Genomic DNA, 23,928 nt, shown 5'->3' on the forward strand with positions numbered 1-23,928 from the left:
GCACCAGATTGCGAAGGAAAAGGCAGCAATCGAAGCTTGAAAAATGTTACAGTTTTCGTTGCCGATTTAAGTTATGTCGTCGACAAAAACGGTATTGAATTTCGTATCGATCATAAAACAAAAACTGTCAAAAAAAATTCCTGATGTGTTTCAATCTTCAATCAATTTTTTTTTCTCTTTAGCAGTTGACTATTATTTGAAAGGAAGAAAAGTTAAAGTGCGATTTGGTGGAACCATTTTAAATCTAACAGTGTTTCCTGAACGAAGAATCACTCAAGGATCTGCATTGGGCCCTGACATGTACAACATAGGATCATATGATATTCTTATCAAAATGAAGGAAGGTGGAGGATCTATTTTTGTAGAAGACAATACTGCGTGAGTCATGTCACGTGACACCCACCAAATAAAGACCCTAATGACCCAAGTCATTGCAAAATTTGAAAAATGGTCCAAAGAAGCTGACTTAAGGTTTTATGCAACAAAGACGAAGGCAATTGTGATCACAAGGAAAAGAATTAGAACCCTTCCAGATTTTTATATAAGTGGCCCCCCAGTTGAATATGTTAGCGGAGCAAAAATACTAGGTGTAATGCTTGACAATAAACTTACCTGGAAACCCCATGTGATCTATCTAAATCAACATGTAAGAAAAGACACAATCTTATGAATAGTTTGGCCTATATGGCTAGAGGATTACCAGCAGAATTTTTGATCCAATATTATATCAAATATGTATTGCCTAAAATGGAATATTGCTCAACAATATACGGCACAGCTTGTCATTCTACCACTGCAAGATAAAATGTAATCCTCAGCCATGAGAATCAGAGGCGCCAATTGGCCAAGTCTTGGGGTGAGCATGAACTCCATCTCACCCCCCCCCCCCGACTCACTTCGTGTCGCGTAAGAAAAATGCAGGTTTTGGCAGCACATCGGTCGAATATTCTAAGGAAAAACGCATTTTCAGCACCCGTGTGTTGCATGGAAATGTACTGTAACCGAATGTGGAACTCAGCCACACTGACCTCTAAGATTAATTATAACAACGAAGATACAATCAACGAGGTTAAGTGATTAAACTGAAAGTGGAAAAATTCAACCAGACTGCGGGCTGGCCTTCCTCAGCGAGAAACTTTCTTATCTAAGTAAACAATACGTCGGTGAAAGTAATCTTCATTAACATGCTCAGGGTTGTAGCCAAAATCTTTGTTTTCATTCATCAAAGATCTTTCAGATCAAACATATTTACAAAAAGGAAAAATCTAACAAGGGAAAATATATTACAACACTCAAGACAACAAGAGGAACCGCCGAGGTTTCATCTTTGCAAAATCGTCAACAAGCTGGTCGTAGTCCAAATTTTTTACTAAATCCTTCTCTGCAAACATCAAAAGGAGGTGACTAAGACGATTGTCTCCTGTTATAGACCGTAGGTAGTTTTTCGCTATTTCTAGGCTAGAAGACAAACTCTTATTGCTCGCTGTTGTCACAGGAAGTGTTGCAGCAATATAGAGTATTTTAATTACTTCTGAATAAGCCACTGGTAATGCCTGAAGATAGTCGACAATGTCTAGGAAGTTTTTCGGCTTTTTCTCCTCATCGAGCAACAAACGCTTGGCAATACCAGCTTGAGATTCGAGAAGAATGTCGTCGATATCCAACTCGCCGTAGAGAGCAGAGAAGCGCTTGATCAACTCTGTGTCCATAAACTTGGTCGAGCTTGGATCCAAGGCTTCGAGTGTGCTCAGCACTGGCTAGTTATCAGTGAACCTCCTGTCAAATTCGGCTAGTAGACGGGCGAAAGATTCGGAGTACTCTCGCTTCATTTCATCCGCAAAAGTAGCAGTCCGATTTCCAGATTGGATGATGTTCTTTCCAAGCTTCGAAGTTGTCACAAATTTTTTCAGATGCTTGGTCATCTTTTGAGTTCTAATGCTAATGTATGTTAATACCTTAAGTTAATAGGCTTAATGATGTAAAGTCTTCTACTTCTCTCTGTGCTCTCTTCTTTAGAGTCTTATGGTAGCATTGGCCTACAATCTGGGGTTCGACCGGTAAAGGATATCAAGCGTCTCTAACTTTCATAAGGTTTATGTTTCAAGTAAAAATGTTTTTTTTACAAATATAATACAGTAAATGTTCACAAGACGAGGAGAGAAATAGAATTAGAACTGACTGGACGAATCTAAAACGCTTGTCATTCTACCACTGCAAGATTAGATGTAACCCTCAGCCATGAGAATTGCATTTGGAGCAAGAAAAACAGCATCTGTTAGTTTCCTTCTATTAAAAGGCGGTCTAGCAGATCTGGAAAAAGGAAGAAAAATCAGATTTGTAAAATATGTACAGAGGGATTTCAACTTCAGGAAAACAACCACCCAGTTAAGTCAAAAATCATCAAACCTGGTCGCCAATCAACTGCTAACATATCTAACGCAAGGAATCAATCCAATTGTCTTCAAGCAGCATTAGAATTTTGTAGATATTATGGAATTGATATGGTACTCTCGTTGCCCTTTTAAAAATTTGTCCAAAAAATTTAAATTACTTTGTATTCCTGGCAGAAGTTTACACCATTAAGAGGGCGCTGGAGTTCATCGAGGATTCTGTTGAAGAGGACAAGGTGATCATTTGCTCTGATTCAAAAAGTGCTATTTAAGCAGTTGTAAATGCTAATACTATCGCAAAACCAAATAGGGATGCCCTTATATGTTGCATTAAACTACAAAACCCGAATAAAATAGTTATTCAGTGGATTCTCACCCACATTGGGATTACTGAAAGTGCAACGGCAGATTTGAAGGCCAAATCCGCAGTTGAGTCAGGAATACTTATAACCGACATGCACACTTCTTCCAAAGCTATTATGTTTGATAAAGTGATTAAAGAGATTGATCGTCAGGGTATTAAAATGAATAGAAAGCTGGCTGGAAATCTTTTTGTGACAATGAAAAAACAGAAGAATATAGAAACAAAAGTGTATAAAGAACTCACTAGATATGAGCCAAAGAAACTGTTTTGACTCCAATCACACCATGCTGGAGTTGATTGTTACAAAGATAGATTTTTGGTAGAGAGAGAGGAATTTCCTAAGTGTGGTGTCTCAGAAACTAAAGAAGACTTGATTATAATGTGCCGTGGAAGCGAACAAGAGAGACGTGAAATAACTGAATTTCTCAGCCAGAAGAAAGTGCGGCCGAGCCTGTATATGTTATTAGGAGGATTTGATGGTGAAGAAGAAAATTGTATGATAGTTCGTGTTGTCATATAGCTTCTGACAAGAAATGCAAGATTAAAGGACATTGAAGTACAGTTTCAGGAAAATAGATTTCTCCCTATTATTTAATAACTATTCAATCAAATTGCCATAGAACGCCACCTAGGCTAAACAATAAGAGGGCAGTCATAGCAACGTCTTAAAAGAATCATTGTATGAAGAAATCGTCTAATTTTCCTGTTATGACTCAACAATGAAAGGAATTTGCGCATCAACTCTGCTAGGTTTTTAAGTTTTTTTTGGCTATTTGTAATATAATTAATAATTTATTAGGGTTTTATGACCAGAATTTATGTATACAATGGATCCTAGGCTGCTCTAATATGTTTAATGTGAGTTAAGCATAGCATGTAGGCTAGCCTTAGAGCAAGAATAAATCATAAGAAACTTGGCTTAATTTGGGTTTTTCTTTAGGATTCGGCTCTTTGGATGATATCGACAGCAAATGTAAAAATATACAATTATCAATTCCAATTTATGACATTTCAAAGATCTGCACAACACATTTCCTAGATTTAGAAAAAAAAACTGTTGATGTGGCTTAAAATTCTACTCAAATAGGCATAATAGGAATTGCATAATCAAAACTAAAACCATAGAAAAAGAAGTGATAACTAAAAATTAAAATCAAATGTAGTTTTGTCAATTATAGACCCAAGTAGGCTAGGCAAATTTCTAGGCTCAGAAATCAGAAGAGGGTTAACATAGAAACTTAGCAATACCTTCCCAGAGTGGTAAATTTATGACAGCTAATACCAGTAAAGTGAATTTACCATTTGATGCCTTTTTTATGTTCTTTATGAATATAATAATTGCTTCTAGGCTACTATAAATTGAAATTTAAGCACTTTTTAACCTAACCATATAATAAATAATTTTAGCACTGGAAAAATGTAGCATTATTTTTTTGAAAACAGCCAAGAAAAGTTATTGCTGAGAAAATGTAGTAGGCTATTATTTTGTGAAAAATGATTGATAGGCTAACTCATACTTTCATTAAAAATTTGTCGTTTTTAAGAGCTCAAAAAGTACTTAAATTTGAATTCGCAATAGAAGCAATTATTACATTCATAAAGAAGATAAAAAAGACATCAAATGGTAGGCTATATCCACTTTGTTATTAAGTCAGTTATTTGAATTGTGATAATTTTACTCTCAGAGTATGTTTTCTGCCCTGGATTCATCACTGAAAGTTTCATTTTCCTAATCTAACCCCTTTCCAAAATAGTGAAAAATTAGCAACTAGAATTTTACCACATTCTAAAATACTTATATCACTCACAAAAGTTCATTGTTTTTCTTTGCCCTGCCCCCCTCCCCCCCCAAGTTCAGATATAGCCTATAGCCCAAATTAATTATCCCATGATTTTTTCTGTTTCTTGAAGTTCTCAATGTTGCTTCTTTGATGTTAAATCTATTTGAACAAAAGTGTTATGTAGGCTAATCAGAAAATAGAAAAATGTATAAGAAATATGTAATTTGGGCTATATATTTGCATATTAGGGAGGCTGGTTAGGGCTAAGGTATAATGAAGCACTTTTAGGAATTTTGTTCTCAAAGTGCTCTTTCAATCTAGATTTAATTCCATCTGTGGATTATATCTAGTTGCCATGTTTGTCAAGGAGGGAGCAAACCCTAAGGTCCTTCTTTTTAGCCAGTTCCCTTACTCTCATGTGCATGAAGTGCAACTCTCCTTTCTTAAAAGCTGTATTATGCTGCTCACATTTTTCTTTAAGAAAGCCATGGTGAGCATAGTGTATTGCTTTCTTTATAGATTCCTGTAAGTTTGATGTTAGATAAGAAAGGAGTGCAATGTCATCCATTAAATTGTCATAAAATACAACATGGCTCTCATTTGACTGTGTCCCTCCAACAAAGGAATGCCTAAAGTATATAGTCAATGGCCATGGTGGCCATTACATAAAGCAACAGTAATGCTAATAGTCTTGTCTGAGGATTTTATGTTGGAATTCTGTGTGTACAGAATCAAAAACCAATTAAGGTTATATAAATGTAACCTTATATAAAAACCAATTAACCTTATATAAAAACCTATGTAACCTTATATAAAAACCAATTAAGGTTATATGAGTTGATAAATGCTATTAGTATTTCAGTCTGCTACTTTTTTGGTTCTTTAATTAATATTTTTAAACTGAATATCAAATTGGTGCAAGATCTGCCTGGGCAAAAACCATTTTTTTATCTTACCATTTTTCCAGTCCTGAACTAGATAGCATTGATGAATATTTGGCAGACAGCTTTACTTCCATTGGACTTCTATGTGATACCTTGCCAATTGCTACAGTCAACAGTGTGACCTTTCTTAAAAAGTTCAACAATGACCCCTTTCTTCTAGTCTGTACAACCTTCCAACTATTTTCATAATGTAGCCTGAATAAATACATTTATTATTCTTCACAGCACTTGTCTGTCATTGAGTCTGCTTACAATTGAGTCTTTCTGGGATTGACAGGCTTTGTTTTAATTTTTAGATTCTGTGTCCAAGATTGGGCAGTATTTTCAAAGATTAAGCACTAGATAAAAATACATATTTGCAATTAGGCTCCACTTTTAATTATCTGTGTATTTGAAATAGTTAGTATTTTATATTCAGACTAGCTGAATATTCAGAAATAGTTAGTATTTTATATTCAGACTAGCTGAATATTCAGACTGGTGAGTTAGTGACATTCTACTTAGACACTTTGAACAAATCTAATGGTGAAACATCAAATGTATTGGTGGTATAATTACAATTCATACTTTAGAGCAAAATAATGTCTAACACTGGATATGATTGACTCCATTCTCAAGATGAAAACTGTTTGAACACTTTGTACAAAAACATACAAAAAAAAGAAGGGGGCTGTATATATATTGAATATATATATTATATATATATTCCTTCCATCTAGAAGATAATATATATATATATATATATATATATATATATATATATATATATATATATATATATATATATATATATATATATATATATATATATATATATATATATATATCTATATATATAAAAATAAGTTGTCTTTGTGTGTGTGTGTGTTGAGTGATGTCATGTTTGTGTGTCAACTGACGTCATGTTTGTTGGCTGACATCATTTTAAGGATTGAGCTGTATGTGTCATGAAGTTGTTTGTCAACTGATGAAATTACATACTGGGACACCGGGACACAAATGACGACTGGGACACAGGGAATATAAATGACGACCGGGAACCTCAAAGAGAAATTACAGACTGGGACACCCAGACACAAATCACGACCAGGACACAGGGAATATAAATGACGACTGGGACACAACTACAACAGGGACGCCAGGGGTACAGGCGGGATATATGAATGATGACTGGGACACAGGGATTGTTTGAATAGAAATTACAGACCAGGACACTGGGACACAAATGATGACTGGGACACAGGGAATATAAATGATGACTGGGACACTCAAAGAGAAATTACAACCTGGGACACCAGGACACAAATGACAACCGGGACACAGGGAATATAAATGACAACTGGGACACAGGGACACATCATTAGAATAATGAGGTATAGATCTGAATATAGATTGTTTTTCCCATGGACAATTATATGTTGCATGTTCAAGAGTCAGTAAACCTGACAATCTATTTATATGCATAGACAATGGGACAGTGAAGAATGTTGTATATTTGCATGTTTTACGTAGTTAAAAACATATATATATATATATATATATATATATATATATATATATATATATATATATATATATATATATATATATATATATATATATATATATATATATATATATATATATATATATATATATATATCTCTATTCACAGGTGGGACACAGGGACACAACTACAATGGCGCATAACTAATATGGCGCGTAATGACTTACGTGCGCGGGGGGGGGGGGGCTTGGGGGGCGTGAAGCGCCCCACCAACTAGGTGTTGGGGGTGGTGCTTCATGGATCAATTCAATAAAGTGACAGCTAAATAGTGTCCAGAAGCAGGGGCATGTAAATTTTCAATATCACTAAGTTCAGTTATGGTAAGATACCCAGTAGTTGAATAAATTCTTTACCATCTTGGATCTCTCAAAAAGAGATCATATATATATATATATATATATATATATATATATATATATATATATATTATATATATATTATATATATATATATATATATATATATATATATATATATATATATATATATATATATATATATATATATATATATATATATATTATATATATATATATATATATATGTATATATATATATATATATATATATATATATATATATATATATATATATATATATATATATATATATATATATATATATGTACACATGCGAACATATTCCAAAGTGAATATATGTAAGAATGTCTTTGGCACAATATTCAAATAATTTATTTGGTATTGTTATGTTTTAACACAAGGTTACCTTAATATGGTTCCTTAATATTGCTTCAAATTTTTCTTTGTTTGTCCCTGAGTCCATTTCTGCCAGGTATCCTTCCAGACCACGATATCCTTCCAAACATCAAATTTCATTAAGATCTGATCAACCTTTTGTAAGTTAAAAGTACTTCATTTTTTCTGAATTTACCAGCCCTCTCCCCAGATGGTCAAATTGGGAAAATGGCTATATCTAATTTAATCTGGTCTGGTCCCTGATACGACTGCCAAATTTCATCGTCCTAGCTTACCTGGAAGTGTCTAAAGTGGCAAAACCAGGACAGACCGACAGACAGGCTGACAGATCGACAGAATTCGCGATTGCTATATGCCATAAATACTTTGACAAAATCTCCATTTCTTGTGAAATTACAAATGTAGCAAAAAGCTATGCTGAGGTATGACTTGTATGGAACTTGGAACTTAGCACATGGAATAGTATACAGTATGGAACTGGACAATGTGAACCTATGTAAGAATGTCTTTGGCACAATATTCAAATAATTTATTTGGTATTGTTATGTTGCCAAATGTTTTAACACAAGGTTACCTTAATATGGTTCCTTAATATTGCTTCAAATTTTTCTTTGTTTGTCCCTGAGTCCTTTTCTGCCAATTATTCTCCATAATCTTTATGGACACAAAAAACAGCTATCCAACAGATAATCTGATTATTTGAGTTGATTTTATGATTGTCTTCAATCTTGCTCTGTTTTGCAAGGATTAAAATGTGGATTGCAAGGTTGTTGTATTGTAGAAAGGAAATGTTTGCCTGCATTAACCAAATCACACTCAAACTTATTGTTTCATGTAATGCTAAGTTACTGTCTTTTGTAGTTAGTTTAGTCAAAGTCTCAAGAAGCTTCTTGATCAACTTTTGTAAGTGATTGCAGCATCTAATTACTCAGATGTTAGACAATGAACAACAAGTCTGTATCTCATGTAAAAGCTCTTGCCAATGGAAATTTCCAAGCACTTGCAATTAAAATATTTTTTTTTCAGATCCACCCTGCTTCTTGTGAACTGGATAGGGGTAGCTTAGGTAGGGTAGTTGAATGATACAATCCATGGTTTCTGAAGAATTTTATATAATGTAAAAATTTCTAATTTTCAGTTTGATTGATACAACATCAAAGATAATTTTAGCTTTCTTTCAATATAAAATGCTTCTATCATTAATTATTGTGTTAGGCAATGCATAGGTTAATGCTACCAATGAATCATCCACAATCTTTGCTATTTGTCATAATAATGACATCACTAGAATTATTGAAGCTGTCATTATTTCTATCTTCAATTGTACCCACCCACTCTTCCCCCCTTCTTCTCTTTGGTTTTGAAACTTGGCTGATTGCTGCTTCTGTTTGTCATGTGGCCCAAACAAACATCTTAAGACGAATCAAAGGGGTTAAGTGGTATGACTTCGTATCGAACACCTGACTGCTGACACTTATAGATCAGGCCCCCAACTGTTGTGAGCTTGCTATAAGAACCCTACAGTAGTTCGGCCACCGTAATTTGCATAACAGCAGAAGCACCCACCAGAATATTTTTCAATTTCGATCCCCCTGAATATGGATAGAAGCGCCCTCGTTGAAGACACCAGTTCAGATGGAGGGATATGATTGGTACATGAATGGAGGCAAAGAGTCACATCTCTTTCTATGCTGGACCACCAACTTTAAGTTAAGTAAGTCAGTTGTATCATTCACTCTCATTGCCTCCGAACATAAAAGTTGCCCAGAGTTCTCTGCTGACTTTGTTTTGTCATCATAAAACGTTAGTACTCTTCAAAAACCCTAATTGCTAAATCAATCTAGAACTGCACCAAATACTATGACATCTCTGTTGTTATAGCACTTTCAAAAAACTTGCTCACTAACACAGCCTTAGATCGAGTTTCACACTGCTGGAAATCAGGTCAGATTTAGTAACTTCTGTGCCATAACTATGTTGCCTCATTCTTTCATATAGGAGATAGCTTGGGGGCTTAACTATTTCAGGCTTGTAGGGTATTTCAAGGCTCTAATATCTTGTGTTTATTTTCCAACATGGCATTGGATTGGTCCAAGGGCTTACAGGTTACCTTTGATACCATGAATAACAATACATAATTCTAATTCATGGTATGTATAGCCTCTTTAAATTTTGTGGAGAATATCAAAGATCAACTGGTAAAACCCTGAGTGATAAGCTCAAGGATTCGAAAGGACTTGGGCATAACGGCCTTTGAGTAGGGAGCAAACCTTGGGTTTTCATCAGTTGAAGTATTAATAACTTAAAGATACCTTATGCACCATCAATATGTAAACATTAAAAACAAGAAGAACAATAGTGAAATATTTTCGCAAGACAGTCGAATTCTATATTTAAATGAATATTTCGACCCTATGTCCAAGGATTGTCCTCAGCAAAATATAAATATGTAAGAGAAAAGAGACTTGTATTGAAATACAACCATTAAAACTAAAATGAAAAATTTAAAACAGTCCCAGTATCCTTACTTCAACAAAGTTCAATCAGGAGTTCACAAATTTCAAATCTTAAATCTTAATTTTCCTTATCTCCATAGCTCTTCTATGAGCTATTATCATTTTAGTTTTAGTGGTCATATTTTAATGCAAGTTCTCTTTTCTTTTATATATTTATATTTTGCTGAGGACAGCCCTTGGACATAAGGTCGAAATGTTCATTCAAATATTGAATTTCACTATCTTGTGAAAAGATTTCCCTGTTGTTCTTCTTGTTGTTGATGTTTATGATGGAAAGGAAGTGTGGTCTTTATCACTATTTTTCCATCAACATAGTCTGACTTCAACCCTCTGATAGCTTGCAACATGATATAGAATTTGTTTTTATTTTTTGTTGTTGTTGTTGTTGTTCAGATAGTCAGTTATTCCTGACTAAAGGCCTAATACCCAAAATTTATTTCCCTGCACCATTATTATATTTGAAAAAAGAAGAAGCATCAGTTGATAAAACTCTATTTTCTGAGCTATAAATAAAAGAGTGTAAATAATAGAGAAGAAAAAAAGCTCATGGTGATCATAACAAAACATAAAGGCTTATTGTGTTTCTAATTTTAGTCTTGCTTTTTTTCTAATGCAATAAAACCCGTACTGTTTCAGTTTTTGGCTTACTAAGCCTGGGCAGCTGCTCAGTTTTGGTAAAGAATCATGGAAAGGACAGAAATCCATCATGTTACAAAGGGCCTGAATACTGGTGCCAGAATTTGAAGTAAGTACCTGTTTGTAATTACTGTTCCAACCTGTTTTATGTGGATGCTGTTGTGATTAGCTTCTAACCATAAAGAAGTTGGTAACAATAAAGAAGGAGCTTTGTAAGTCTGAGGAAGACTGTTTAAATGCTTTCAGGTGGATGATGAAGAATAGATATAGGTATTTGTTTGACAAACCATATACTAAACAATTGATGTAAAAAAATGTGGTTTGATCCCATTTTCTTGGGCCATAACGAAAGAAAGGTTAAGATGGCTAGGTCATGTTTAACGGATGAAAGATAATGGTTGCTAAAGTTTGTGCTTATTGACTATCAATCATCAGGTCTATGAAAATCAATCAATTATCAGGTCTGAAGAAAAGGCAGGTTATCTCCAAATGAGGTGGGAATAGGTCACCAAGAATGATCTAAGGGAAATCATAGGTAAATCATTTATTTTGACCCGTCAATTCAAAACATTATCCCAACAAAAAGAAATAGGAGCTAGATAGAAATAGGCTACATAGGAGGATCTTTCCATGGAGGAATTTGTCATGGGGAAAGAGAGTTTTCCATGAAGGGGGCGCCGGATTTCCCAGCAGTATTGAAAAAACGATCAGAAATTAAATAAAAAAAAAGACTATACTGGCGTGCAGCATGTCATTCGTTCCTCGACTTCATAAATAAACCGTTATTAAAGACCCTTTGTCCAATTAAATTTGTTTAAACTTTGTGGGAGGGAGTAATGAGTGAAACTTTGTATAGATTGTGGCGGAGGAGGGGGTTGTACTTAATGCTGCAATTAGCTGTTAGTTGTTGTAGTGTAAAGTAGTTTCTTGGGCACTGCGATTTATCAAATAAGTGATAGTAAACACTTGTAGTTCATTCAGATATTAAGGAAGAAGGCAAGATCCATAAAGTACAGAAGGATTCCTTTAAGGTTTCCCTTAAAGGTTCAAAGAATTTTCTAACAGGAATTGTTTAATTTTTCCCAGAAGTATCACTGGAGACATTTTGTGTCTGTATATAATGGTAAACTAGAAGTGTTGAAAGCCGTTTTCCAACCCAGGACTGAAGTTCTTGAAGTATCGTCAATTTCGAGGGGGCAGAGGGGCATGTGCCCCCTCTTTTTTGAAAAATACTTTTTGAGGGCGTGTTTCCCTTGAAAAATGTCTTTTCTTTGTGTACTTTCATTGAAAAAAAATAGAAAAACGGTAATCCCTCCCCCTAGATTTTGAAAAATCCCCCCGCCCCCTCCTAAATTTTTGTGAATTGACTACAATGAGTTCTTGCTCAATTATCTTTTAGAGACTCCTGTTGGAACACTTTGTGCAAGGTCATTAGCAGGTCATTAACGTGTACAAATGTGTTCTGACTGTGTAAGCTACTATAGTTGTGCATTTACATGCTCTGGAACTATTTCAGTGAATTTATGCGAAGTTAATTCAGAACATGGAATTGTAGCTTATATTAGTATTTATTATTATAATGTATCCCCTGAAACGGTTTAAAGCATAAAATCAAGGACAATTTTGCTGCTTAATGTTACTATATTGTATTATTGAATATGACTACTTTTGAAATTGTTTTGTGCATATAGAGAAAAGGTTAGCCCAAAGCTTAATTATTATTGTTATTTTTTATTTGCCAAAGGTCCAAGAGATACCACAAAAAAGATTACCCCCCTCCCACCCCCTTAGATTTGTTCAGAAATTCAAGATATGCCAAAAAAAGAAAGATTGCCACATTTTAAATTTACAAGAAAAATAAGTCAACTTTTATGCGAATAAATGGCTGCCACACACACAAATATGGCATCAAATAGCATCTTACTGTGATAGGACTCAAAATGCCTCAGTGAATTTTAAGTATGGATAGGGATTGTTTTTTCAATGAAAATAAAAACTAAATTTACTAAAGAACGGGTTTTATCCTATTTAAGATTATCCAAACTACAACTTTTCGGAAGTCTTGATTAGACTTTTGATTTTCAAGTCTTTCAATATGTGAGAAAAGATAAGAAATTGAATTTCGGAAATGCTCAAATTATGATTAAGACTTATATTAGAACTTTCCATAGCTTCTATATGCGTAAAAGTGCACATAAGCAATTATTTATGAAATAAGTAACACCTAATATATCGAACTTGCATAGTTTGTGCATCTGACAATGGTGCCATTTCTTGGAAATGTGGGCGGTAAACATTTTGTTTCCTGATTTTCGGTTAATGAAAACCTAAAGAAGTTATTATTCAAAATTTAGGGGTGAGACAAATTGCCCTTAATGTTTCCCAGAGAAACTATTTACAGACAGTCTTTGAAAAACGAGAGAAATTCAGAGAAGAAAGAAACGAGGATAATAACAGCCAATGACAAACAAAAGTAAACTATGCAAGTTTTTCGGTTGAGATCTCAACTCAACCGTCCTCAGTGCAGGATAGTAATAAAAAATATATATATACGGATGAAAGTCCAAAGGGCAATATAAAAACTAAAAACTTCAACAAAAATAGGACTCGGTTTTGAGGCTTGGTTTTTATACTGTCCTTTAGACTTTTATCTGTATATATTTTTTTATTATTCTGCACAGTTTGACTGACCGTATGCTTACTCTTTCAGACCTGAACATATAAAGCGTAGGCAAATTCTCAAACTTGGAATGGGATATCCATAGGTATCAGTATAACTAAATCTACTTCATTTGTATTTTTATTTTACTCTGGTACGAAAATATAAACGGACCGTATGGTCACGTCAGCAACTTGGAGTAAATAACCTATCGTTCTAAAGCCAGCACTTTGCCTATTTATGGTGAAAAAGAGTAAAGCTGATACGATCCTTGTTGATGTTGAGTCGAAATTTAAATTGATACGCTTGATGTGACTGGTACCATCCTTCAGTCGCTTTTCGTAATGGCAAATCCCTTTGTTTGCCGTTCCAGGGTAGTGTCCAACATAGTCAAAGCCGTTGGATTGACTTGGAAGCCCCTCTTTCGTTGTAGCGGTCGCTCTCTTGGAGAGGGACGGTCAGTGGCCTGCCCTTGGGCTGAGCGAAACGCTGTTTGCTAAGAGTGCACGTACTATGTTTATCTTGAAATACAGCAAGGATGTCAGATGTCAATTAAAACAGGTCATCCTCGGTTTGGGTGGGCGGATGTCGTAAAGAAAGATTTAAGGAAAAGGGAACTTCCTAGGAATGTGCAAAAAGGGAGGCTTTGAATAGATTGGAATGTGGAAGCGTGCGTAGTTGTGTTGGCCTCAGGTGCATTCGTGCTATGGTGAGTTCTTAGTAGTAGCAGTAGAATATATGGTCCTTCTTCATATCTTTGTCTATGGCGTAGCACCCAAGCCTTTATTACAGCCAGGTCACAAATTTAATATACTATTCTCATATACCACATTTTTGACCTTGTGTTCGAGTGATACAGTTCAAGTAACATATCTGCCAAGACCACGCTCCACATCGACTTTTTGTACTCGTAAATAGTTCATGGTCTGTATACCTCAATGGGTTTCTTGATGATACTGCCCCCTGCCCCATCTCTGGTATTTATCAAGCCGTCCACACAGCAATAGGAAGAGGCAAAGTGTACCGCTTTGTTGTTGTACCACTTAACAATGTTAACCTGAATGTGTCTCTCAACTCTCCATTTTACACAACCCCTCCTCTGTTTCTTCATTTTGCTGTCGGAGCCGAGGACAAGCTCCTCTCAGTCTGTTGCTTCTGACGGTTCGACACGATTCAATTCCATATTCATCTCTAAGCTTCTCGATGAGCTTGATGGAGGTTTAGAAGTTGTCAAAAACGCCTTATAGCTCATGAACTCGGGAATGGCCTGTACCAGGCCATTCGGACTCGGGAATGAACTCGGGAATGTCAATATCGGTATTCTGTGGTTCATTTTGCTTCCAAGCTGTGTCTCTTTGTACCATTGCAGTCTTCAACCGTCGTTACTCTTTTGTCTTCTGCTTTTTTGCCACAAGTACACAGTCCTTCTCCACAAGGTACTAGATCATTCGATTCATGATCAACTTCATAAAGGTCTAAATCGAACACCTGCAGCTGAGAAAGAGTATATTTTCCATCGGATTGGCAGATTGTTCGTTATCGAATGTAGACGAACCAGCGGTAGCTTCTTGAGGAACGGAAATGTTCCAGAAATTTCGCTATACTGAGGTGGTAACAACGGGCTCTGGTCGTCACCAGAAGACATATCCAAGTCAGAACGGTCGTCGGGCAGGAATAAGAGCATATTGATCGTTTTTTCTTCTATCATTTTTTTGGAAGGCAACTCTTCGTGATCTCTCTTGGAAAATCTTTTCCTCTGATGGCTGTGAATGCGAAGACAGTTGCATACCAAGTTCTATCTCTTCATCGTCTGGAAAAACCCGTCATAAGTTTGACTATGTCAGCTATGTTAGTGGTTAGTTTGTACAAAAGATATGATTTCTAGAGAAAGGTTGCTTTGAAGAATAAAGAAGGGTCAGTAACCTAACACATAATTAGTAAATGTGTTAGTAAATTTAAAAAGGATATGAATCAGTATCTTGTGGTATATACCTTATTCAAGTTATCCATCCAAGGATTTCAGCTGCCATACACCTGACTAGGTATAGCTATAGGAGTGCCAGAAAATGTTGTGATCTGTTTAGCAGTTTTACTTGTGACATTATTTTCTTATGTCCTTTTGTTTCTAGTTCTGCTAAAGAATGTGGTGCTGTGAAACACTGTTCACAAACAACATGGCTGCACAAGAAGTTACCTGAGGACAAAGAAGATATCTGTCAAATTTGTATGGAAATGGTACAAGAAGCACGTGACCAGCTCATCTCTAATGAGACTCAGGTTAGTTCTATTGTTTTTGTTTAAGAACTACCTTTCTCTTGCCTTCTGGTATATGGAATTAGTTGATTGATTCCATTATTTTTATTGTGAAAGCCCAGATAGTTTGAATGATTTTTGCATGTAAGTATTCTATTTCATTTAAAGATATACATGAAAAAAGTTTTCAAGGACACTTATTAAGTGTTCTGGAGTAGGCTATGTTAAATTTACATAATTAAACAGTTTTATTAAATTTAATTAAACAGTAGGCTATATTAAATTTATGAGAGTGGAAACCGGCGCTAGTTAGAGTGGAAGATGGTGTTGGTGAGAAATCACCAACACCATTGAGCATTTGACGGCTGACCCAAAAGTACTGCATACTGTCTTTTCAGGTACTTCAAGATGCAGAGAATCTTGGCAGATTAAGTAGGCATGTTGAACTTACGCCGGTAGGTCAACTGGGGACATAATTCTGCTTTCTTTAACCCTAGTTATTCCTGCCCTTTAGAATAATTTTTTTGTTGTCAAAACGTATTTAACTTACTTTTTTTCACAACGGAATATATTTCCTTTTTTACGTATAGAATTGGGTGGGAATTAAGGACGTTTGTTTCTCTATATAGGACCCTGTAGTGGAGTTACTTTTCGATATGTTTCGAAGTTTTGCTAATTGAATTCTAAGAATTTCCTACTACAACGTTTTCTATGGGATTAGTAGCAGTTGGTGTCAATCCACAAAAATTAGGGAGTTGGGGGTGGGATTTTCAGGATGTATTTTTCAGTATTTAGGAAGGGTTGGAGGTAAAAAATATATTTTTCAGCGTCTATGGAGACAAATTTTTTTTTTAGTTAATATACCCTCTAACAATGTCCCGGTTGTAATCCGGTTCGATTCACTTAGTATATAACACTATGTTGCTGCAACTAGTTTATTACATTAACACTTTAGCATTGATTACTAGTTGTAGTAACAATAACTGCAGTTGTAATGCTATTTAAAGAGGTTTTATTTGGTTGACCAATTTAAGAAACAGGTGGTGGAATTGGTGCTTTGAAATTAGTTCTGTTCTGCTCAAAATTCATATAATATTATTTCATTTTCTATGTGGTTTGGAAAAACTTCACTTTTTACGTACGCTATTGATATTAGAAGTATCAAGGAAATTATTTGCGTTCTGAAAATGTACATTTATATGTGTTTTGCGAAACTGATAAAACAAATTTAGAATGATTCAAAGCTCCTTTTGTAACTCGTTCTGTTAGGCTGCAGCTAACAGACCTTACCATAGGCTCTAGGCCATAGCTAACAGGCCATACGTCTTCTCAGTATCCTCCTTTTTGCAGCACATCTTGGATTGTCAGAACGTGTTAATAGCGTAGAAATCTGATTAATATAGGTCGCATAGGATGCTGTTAGTGCGACTTCTCTTCTTCAATCTTGCAAGTTGTCTTTGGAGTTCTAAGGTCCCCTCTCCTCGAATATGACCGTAGATGTTGATAAATGGTATTCGTTGTAAGAAGCTTGTTGATTATTATTTGGATCTCAATATTTGAAACTTCCTTTATCCGGTGTACATACAGAATTCTTTGACAAAGACCCTTGCGTTGGCCCTGGGGCATCTGAGATCATAACCTGGACCATACATCCCGACGCAAAGATCAACCCACTGAGCTACCACAGAGAAGCCTTACAAAGCAAATTCTTCATTTAAAAGCTAATTTTTATATGTTATCAGTTTTTAATAATTTCGTCTTGATAACGCCATCATAAAGTGCCATATAGTACCCAAAAAGTGTACTGTAGGTGCCATTGGAAAAACTGAGAGGAATGAAAAGAGTGCCGTATTATAATTTCCACGCCTGGAAACCTTTAACCTGAGGCTCACAATCTACCCTACTCTATATTTTCGCCTCCCAGCTCCCTTGATATCTTTTCTAAATTTTCTACTAACAGAACTACCAGGCTACTGCAGCATCATAGAAAGTTGTTTGAGGTCTCATTTCAAAGATAGTTTTAAATATCCACCTGATTTTACTAATTCGCCTTGATAACACCGTCTTTTGGTACAATTTTCGGAGTACAAATGCTGGAAAGCATAAAAAGGGTACAATAACAATCTACATGGTCGAAAACCAATAACCAGAAGTTTGTAATTCCTCCTTTCTAGTCCTAACCCTGTCAGCCCCTTTAACAGCCTATTAACGAACAAACCACTGTCCATAGTAACCGAAATTTTAAAAGCTCTTGTTGACCAAAAACAACTCAGAAATGGTAAGAAATGGTAAATATTATTTCGATTAATATTAATAGTAAAATTTTATTACAAAAAGAAATTGGTAGAGATTTCAAAAAAGAGCCTGAAACCTCTTGCAAATGTTTTTACCTTGAGCATTCTCAAATATCTCCGCTTCTTTATCTCTGCTTTAACACACCAATAGACTTGGTTAGGGTACATATTTGGAATGATTTGCCCTCCAGTTTTTGGTCACTTAAAAAGGACACTGAGCTCTCTCGCGATATTCTAGGACCACTGGCTCGAGACGATCACCCATAAAAAAAAAAAAAATGATCTTTCTTTTGGCAAAAAAATACAAAATTCGATTTTTGGAGATAGGATAGGAGCTTAAAACCTCTACAGTAGGGTTCCCTGATACGCCGAATCTGGTGGTTTGATTTCATTAAGATTTTATGACCTTCAGGGGGTATTTCCCTCTTTTTTCGAAAAGAAGGCAAATTTTCTCGTAACTTTTGAAGGGTAAGACTAAACTTAATACAATTTATATATTTGAAATTAGTGTAAAAATCCGATGCTTTTGATGTACCTATTGATATCAAAATTCCTTTTTTTAGAGCTTCGGTTACTATTGAACCGTATCGCTCTTTACTTGTAGTTCGTTACCACTAACTGTTAGATTGAAAAGTTCAAGTCTAAAGTGTAAAAGTGTTTAAAATGTTTTTTTATATATAAAAAAATAAATTACTTAAGGACATAATCTTCTCTGTCAAAAGTTAATTTTATTTTCATCTCGCGATGAAATACAAAGCTAGTTAAGCACTAGGAATTTTACACGGGAAGTAGATAGAGGTAACAAATATCTAAATGTTTCATATTCAAGTCTTGGCTGATTCATTAGAATTCTCTTTACATTGCCAAATGCAACATTCTATAGAATCAAGTTTGTTTACTTTAAAGAGATAATCATTACGTAATGATAGGCTGTTATATAATGGCGTAATTACTAAACATAAAAATTATATAGTTGCTAAACGTTTTACCATAATTAGTTAGTAAGATATTAGATAGTGTATGTGGCATTTCGGCCACACCTGAAGCTGTAAACAGGATCAGGAGCTAAAGCAGGGATTTGCTCAGAGGAGGCTCGGGAATCGGGCCCCCTGAAATCTTAAATTTTTTGAATTTCTGGGCACTTCTTATTCAAAAGTACAAAACGATTTTTTAGCCCCCCCCCCCTGAAGTTTTTTACTGCCCCTGCTGTTGTCCTTTCCGTTGCGATGATCTCTTTCTGTATAGATTAAAATATTACATTTATGATAAGGGAAAGTTTGAGTACCTTGAGCCTTGCCATAATTTTTGGTGTGTATGGGGGGGCCGGTTCCCCCCCCCCCATACAAAATTGCTTTCAGCGATTTTAAATTGCAACATTGCTCATTTACTGAATTTCAAGAAAAGTAAGCAGTGGACCGTGGTTATGTGCAGTCATATGCTAATTAATTGCATGAGGTAAAATAACAACAACTTTTAGGGGTTAAACTCCTCCCTTGGGGAGTATAGGGATTTATTTTAGAATTTCAAGCCTCAGAAACCATTTTGTCAATGACCAACTGTAACAACTGTAGTCTGTTTTCTTTAAAAATGTTCTTCTTTGGATAATGCCCCAATCAGAAGTTTTAGACTAAACACTCGAGTTTAGGAGTTATCACTTGAGTTGAGAGTGTTAAACAAAACATTGGAGAGACTATGCTAAAAAACAACATTATGACAATGATTTTGGTTGCCAGAATTTCTCCTAATTCCTCACCTTACAGTGCAAATTCCTCCTTTAGGAGAGGGGTGATGGGATTGACTTTGAAATAGGATGGGATATTCCTTATAAACTACTACTGATCTGGATTCTACTAGCAAAAGAAGTATGATTTCAAGAGGCTATTGAAGCTTGCTGAAAATTTTCCCTTTGTCTGAAGGACTTTATTTTTACTCTGTGCGTAAAATTCTCTCATAAAAGAAATTGTTCGTCAGGAAAATTTTGTAATCTGATTTTTTGGCCTCTTAGATTCTAGATATATAACATGTTATTATTGCCGCTATTGACAAACTTGAAGTTGGTACTAGGCTCATTACCACCGGTACCCCCCCCCAGTGGAAAATTTTAACCCGCTTGGAAAATTCCCCCCACACGCAAAATTGAGCAGCTGAAGAGAAATTATGATAAATAAAGATAATGAAGAGATATTCAATAATTTTTACATTTTCTTTTTATTTCGATACTCCTGTTTTATTCAGAACACATTCGAGAAGTGAAATGAAGTTAGGTTAATCTTAAGGAAATATACCAAAATATGATGAAAATATAATACTTTAGTTTATAGAATAATATAGTTTGGGTTATATTATTATCATTTTAAGGGGATGTGGGGGTAAGGCAACCCGATCTAACCTAACTTAACCTAACATAACCTTACCCTCCCCTCCTAATTTGCGAATATATAGCCCAAATTATACAAGTTCAATGCAGTCTGTCCCCCGTTATTTGTCTTTGTGGCTATGAAACCGGTTTTCATAGATCGTACATTCAGCAAACTTCTCGAGTGCGTCCTGAATAATACATAATTACATTTATTCTTTTTTCGTGAGCCTGGGGGTTGAGTTACCATCGTAGGGTAAGATAAAGTTTAACATTGGGACTGTGGGGGTGATATCAACCCCGAAAGCAAGCTTCGCCAGAAAAACGTTGAACCTAATTTTTTGAGCTCGTAGATTCCAGATATGTAACATGTTATTGTGGCCGCTATTTACAACTTTGATGTTACTCTTTATGTTGTTTTTGCAATTTTCTACGTCCTCCTCGTGTATTCTTTCTCCTCCGTTTTCCTTTATTATCATGGTTGTTGTGGTATGCTATATGTCATGGTTTTGTCATAATTATTGTCAGACAAATATATTAAAGCGATTTGTGCTATGTACGAGAATAATACTGCTGCGGTTAAGGTAGGAAATGGTGTTAGCAACTGATTTTGTATTAAATCAGGAGTTAAGCAGGGTTGTGTTCTATCCCCCTTTATGCGGATCATTTTGTTGGACTTCGTCTTAAGGAGCACAGGAAAGGCAATTGCAGACCATGGAATCAAATGGGTAGGAAAAACTCTCCAGGACTTAGATTATGCTGATGATTTAAGCAGATTAGATGAAAGCATGAGAAAAATGAAGGAATTTTTAGAGGTTTTGCCAGTTCAGGGTGCTAGAATAGGCTTGAAAATTAATGTTAAGAAGACTGAGTCACTAAGGCTAGGAATAAGTGAAGATGAAAAGGTGACGTTGGGTAACGAAAAGATTGATCAGGTTGACAGCTTCACTTACCTTGGTAGTATTATTAGTACCGACGGTGGGAGCAGTGAAGATGATAAACGTAGAATAGCTAAGGCTCAGGGTATTTTTTCACAGTTAAGAAAGGTTTGGAAGAATAGGAAGATAAGTCTGCAAACCAAGATTAGAATATTGGAAGCAACAGTGATGACAGTGGTCAAATATGGCTCTGAAGCATGGGTGCTCCGAAAAGCGGCCGAAAATCTACTAGATGTTTTCCAGAGAAATTGTCTACGGATTGTTCTAAGTACCCGGCTGACTGACTGTATTTCAAACAGTAGGTTGTACGAAAAATGTGGTTCAATCCCGCTTTCTAGGGCTATAATGAAAGAAAGGTTGAGATGGCTAGGTCACGTTCTGCGGATAAAGGATGAAAGATTGCCGAAGATTGTCCTTTTTTGGCCAAACGTCTGGGGCTACACGGAAAGCAGGTCGTCCTCGTCTGGGGTGGGAGGATGTCATAAATAAAGATTTAAAGGAAATGGGAACTTCCTTGGAAGGCGTAAAGAGAGAGGCCTTGAATAGATTAGGTTGGAGGAGGAGCGTGCGTAGCTGTGTTGGCCTCAGGTGGCTTGGTGGTGCAGTGAGTTATTAGTAGTATTAGTAGTACTGTTTTGGTTTCCAGTGGCACATTAGCGTGCCATCTATTATGTCATATTTAATGATTGATTTAGCATATGATCTATTGAACCGCACAAAATCCTTACGAAACACCATATTAAGGAAGAAACAGCAAATTTAGCTTAGTTTAGATATTAGTCTCTTTTTTTTATTTAAATAAATAGACCATAATATAAAAAATATAGTGGTGTATTATTCAGTACACAATCGAGAGAATTTTTGGATCTGCAGATCAGACAATAACCGGTTAGGTTAGGAATTCAATATAATGCGTTCTGTGCGGCTGCCTAGCCTAACATAACCTAACCCAACCAAAATACCATCTCTGTATATTAAATATTTAATAAAAATATAACTAAAACGTAGATTTCAACTGAGTTTAAGGTAATCTTCTTCGAGTACTGAAAGATATAAGCCGTTTACTGTCTAATCTGCAGATCCAAACATCTCGATTGCATACTAAGTAATACGCAAGTACCTAAATAATTATACAAAATCCTTTTCTAATACGTTTTTAAATTATTCTTCTTTTCTTTGTCTCATCCTATGGTTTTTGGTACCTATTGATATATTCTAGATGTAACTCCTTTCTTTGTTTCCTCTTTCTTTTCATTTTCTAGAAAATAAATTTATTACCTCTCAGGTATTAGTCTTTATTACATATTTATTACATGAACTGTTACTAGATAATGTATAAAAAGTGTTTCTATGTTTAAGCAGCTAAAGTCACCGGGCATCTTACAAGATTAGTAGCAATCAATGGTGGTACTAAAGAAACAAACCAATATAACTATTTTTGTCGGCACGAGATGAGCTAGAAAACTTCAATTTTTAGTTATTTCAAGTATATATCTCTGGCTGTGTTTGCCCAGAGTTGCAAATTAAGGCTACGAATTTTCACTGAATAAATTTGTTTTATTATATCTACTCAAATAAAAATAATTTAGGACGTTCAAACTTTTCAGGACGAACTCCGTCAGGTCTTTGAAGGCTCCTGCAAGTTGATTCTAGTAAAAGCCATTCGGAAGGAATGTATGAAATTGGCTGACGAATTCATCCCTGAACTTGTAGACATGCTGGCATCTCAGATGAATCCTCAAATGGTTTGTGCTACTGCTGGTCTCTGTAATTCGGAAAGAATCAATCGACTATGGCTAGATTATAAAAGTGCTAAGGTGACACTCTTTTATCTCCTAAAATAAGCTATAATTCTGTAATAATATATATATATATTCATTTATTTACAATTGCATCTCACGTATAAGTTAGTGAGGTACCTTCACAAATAAACAGAAGCAAATGGCAAAAATAAGGCAATAATCTAAAATGAACTTAGCGAATTTTGCCAGTTGCTTTTGTGTTTTCAAACAGGTAGCTTTCTAATTGTATATATGAGTAGCGATTGTCAAATTCCTTTTTTTTCGGAGGCAGAGGTAAAAAAAAGCATCAAAAATTTGTTTGTATGCATTTTTGTTATATTTTTACGAATCGGACAAAACTTTTTTTTTGGGGGGGGGGTTCAAACACCCTCTTTAATATGGCACTGGCAATTGTATTTATGTATTGATTTGTTTGTATATTTTTATTTTTTTTTTCTGTTTTTTTTTTGAACGCTGGAGATGCCATTTTTTATTAGGCAAAATATTCGTTTGATTGTTTTTTCTTCTTCTTTATTCAGGTCATAGACCTGTTTGTCTTCCCGAGATTTATATCTTTGTTTGAAGTAATTTTCAGCAATTGCTGTGATGACTAGGAAAATTGATGGTCGGTGAATTTCTTAAGTGAAACCTGGGTGCTATTTTTTAACATAATCCGACCTGAGAGCGGATGGCCTACTGCTCGAAAACGCATTCCGTGTTATATAGGATTAAAAATTTTGAACGCTTTTTTTCG

General features: G+C 35.2%; 1 protein-coding gene across 1 annotated transcript in view; it reads left to right on the plus strand.

Moving 5' to 3' along the window:
* Nucleotides 1-3,371: 3,371 nt before the first annotated feature.
* LOC136031684 (prosaposin-like) overlaps nucleotides 3,372-23,928 on the plus strand; it is a gene marked incomplete at its 3' end in the record, with an annotated part of 95,776 nt that continues 75,219 nt past the window's right edge. Inside the window, 4 exon segments of the mRNA XM_065711364.1 lie at nucleotides 3,372-3,504; nucleotides 10,894-11,002; nucleotides 15,682-15,829; nucleotides 23,001-23,210. Coding sequence (XP_065567436.1) covers nucleotides 3,474-3,504; nucleotides 10,894-11,002; nucleotides 15,682-15,829; nucleotides 23,001-23,210 — 498 coding nt within the window.

This window comes from Artemia franciscana, chromosome 10, assembly GCF_032884065.1.
Source record: "Artemia franciscana chromosome 10, ASM3288406v1, whole genome shotgun sequence".
Taxonomy (NCBI): Eukaryota; Metazoa; Arthropoda; class Branchiopoda; order Anostraca; family Artemiidae; genus Artemia; species Artemia franciscana.